The sequence below is a fragment of the Montipora foliosa genome, chromosome 7, assembly GCF_036669935.1.
Source record: "Montipora foliosa isolate CH-2021 chromosome 7, ASM3666993v2, whole genome shotgun sequence".
In the NCBI taxonomy this organism is placed as follows: Eukaryota; Metazoa; Cnidaria; class Anthozoa; order Scleractinia; family Acroporidae; genus Montipora; species Montipora foliosa.
In genome coordinates this window covers 8,148,196-8,150,695 of record NC_090875.1, presented here as the reverse complement: position 1 = coordinate 8,150,695, position 2,500 = coordinate 8,148,196, and the positions used below count along the sequence as shown (strand labels likewise).

General features: G+C 39.1%; 1 protein-coding gene across 1 annotated transcript in view; it reads right to left on the bottom strand.

Annotated features, from left to right (window-relative positions):
• Window positions 1–2,500, bottom strand: part of LOC138009508 (uncharacterized) — an 8,341-nt gene that overhangs the window by 5,627 nt on the left and 214 nt on the right. The window contains exon 1 of the mRNA XM_068856559.1: window positions 1,919–2,500. This exon is cut by the window's right edge and continues 214 nt beyond it. Within this exon, the coding sequence (XP_068712660.1) occupies window positions 1,919–2,488 (570 nt within the window). The 5' untranslated portion in view covers window positions 2,489–2,500. The remainder of the gene's footprint in view (window positions 1–1,918) is intronic.

Genomic DNA, 2,500 nt, shown 5'->3' with positions numbered 1-2,500 from the left:
ACATGAAATTTTGGCATTTTCAGGTTCATTCCTGTATATTCCGCTTTATTTGGGTGTCATTCTGCCACATTCCAGTGTCATTCTGGCGCATTCCACTTATAGTATATTCCGGTACCATTTTGGTTCATTTCGTTTCATTCCGGTGTTATTCCGCCTCATTCCGTCATATTCCGGTTTATTCCGGAATATTCCGTTCCGTTCCTGTGTTTAGTAATGCCCCCTTGAGTCAACCCTTTCCCGTATCTTTCTATTTTTAGAACTACTATATTTTGACGTATGTGACGTATGTGACTGAGAGCATACGTGAAGTGGTTCACATACCTATATGACATAATAAATGGCTGACCATAAAGACCCCCCCTTCCCTGACTAAAAATAGAAAGATACAGGAAAGGGTTGACTGACAGAGGGTTAATAGTTAATATGGAAGATGGAGGCTCCAGGCAATGGGTTCCTGTTTGAGGCCATGAGGTAGGTCGGGAGTGTCTCACATTTTCGGGATACCAAAAGGGTGTCCAAGAAAATGTTTAATGCAGCAAGTTGGGGTCTTCCAGGGGTCCTCTAGATAGTACACAAATTCTCATCAGTCTGTCCCCACAACAAGTTTTAAGAATGCTCCCTTTATCATCTCAAATTCTTTCATGTGTATTATTAGTAAGTAATCGCATGATTTTTCTCGTGCAATTTGGAATAAATAAGCACTTGTAATTTTTTTTCAAAGGCTACAAATTGCACTCGCCTGCAATTTTGTGAGTCTTTGGAAAGATTTACTTGCGCTTATTTATTCCAAATTGCACTTAAAATCATGCGATTAGCTACACTCAGTCCTATTACGATCACTTATTTCATGCCCATTCCAAAGTTCAAATAATTTATGTGAAATTTCTCTTATTCACCAAAATCATTTCACACTAATGTACACATTGCACCATTTTTGGATTACCTTAGGAGAGGTCTAGACTAAATTATTAGCCACTTACAAAAAGGGATGGGTAGTAATGAGGAAATTATAGCAATAAAAGAAGCTTGTTGAGTTTATTCGCATTAATCCTGCTATTACACTTACACACTTACATCATAACACCTTTATCAGTCCAAAGACTAAAGTTTGCACTTTTTTATCCAAGGTTCTGCTCCTCGGCAAGATCAAAACAAAAAACTGTTATTCAGTTTTGCAACCATGGTGTTTTGATGAGAATGTGAGAATGTGCTTTTTCTTATTTTCTTCAGGAAACTTTTACCCGAAAGATCTGACAGTGTCAAAAAGTGTCAGTTGCAGAAATGGCTGAGGTATACAGTATGTCACTTGACCGAGTTTCAAGGTTCATATAATGGGGCGACCAGCATAAGTCTGAATTGTATCACTATTTCATCAAAACATTTTCAATAAAAAACATTATCTTTTGTTGTATTCTGGCCTGTTTCGAAAGGTTTCACATCTACGAAGAAAAAAATTGCTTGAATGGACGTTATTCATCGATCCAAACTGCTCCATGGTTGCAGGATTTTTAGACAGGGGACATTGTTTATACAGCCATCACTTCCAAGGTTGATAAAAGTCTTTGCCAAAAATATTGCTTGACAACACAGCACTCACCAAAAAGAAACAAACTGGAGAATATTGAAGAATCATTTCTAAGAAAAAACCCTTGAGTACCAGGCGCGAGTGCAAACCGTAAACGCTGTATTTTTTTAACAACGTTTACTACCTTGTTTATTAGAACGGTCCAAGGGCTAGGGCTAAAGAAGCAAAAAAGGTTTCTTACCATAAGTCCCTGAGTGTACAATGGCGGCAAGGCGTGAGTGGTTAAACCAAATAAAGTAGACTGATAAACAGCATCTGCTAACCTTTACTATACCTTGCTTATTAAAACGGCTCCAAGGGCTAGGGCTAAAGTAGCGAAAAAAGGTTTCTTACCATAAGTCCCTGAGTGTACAATGGCGGCAAGGCGTGAGTGGTTAAACCAAATAAAGTAGACTGACAAACAGCATCTGCTAACCCAAGAATACCCGCCAGAAATAGCACCGACCAGAAATGACTCCTAAGGCAAGAAGAACCACAAAGTTCCAGTTGATCGAGGACAATAAAACCGACCATGCAAATGGCCATCACCGAGAATCCAGCGACTATTCTCCATTTAAAGCTAGCAGCTCGTCCCCAAACCAGATTCACGAACGAACCGCAGAACAACAGTGGATTGTAAATAGCGTTTAACGCAAACTCTGGCTGCTTGTGAGGGAAGATGTCTTCAAAATAATCCACCGCCGCAAATATAACGAAGATTGGAAGAACGGAACCCATCCCAAAAAACACAAATTGTAAATACATAGCGAAGTTTTTCCTAGTGACCATATAAAAAAGAGGTTTGTCTTTATTCCTAGCGTTTGGTTCTTCCTCATCGCTGATAAATTGTTCTGCCTCAGCCTCCAAGTCGGCCATATTTGAACCCTCAATAGAACGTCCTTTGTTCATAAAAAATTTAAGCATCAAATCGTACAC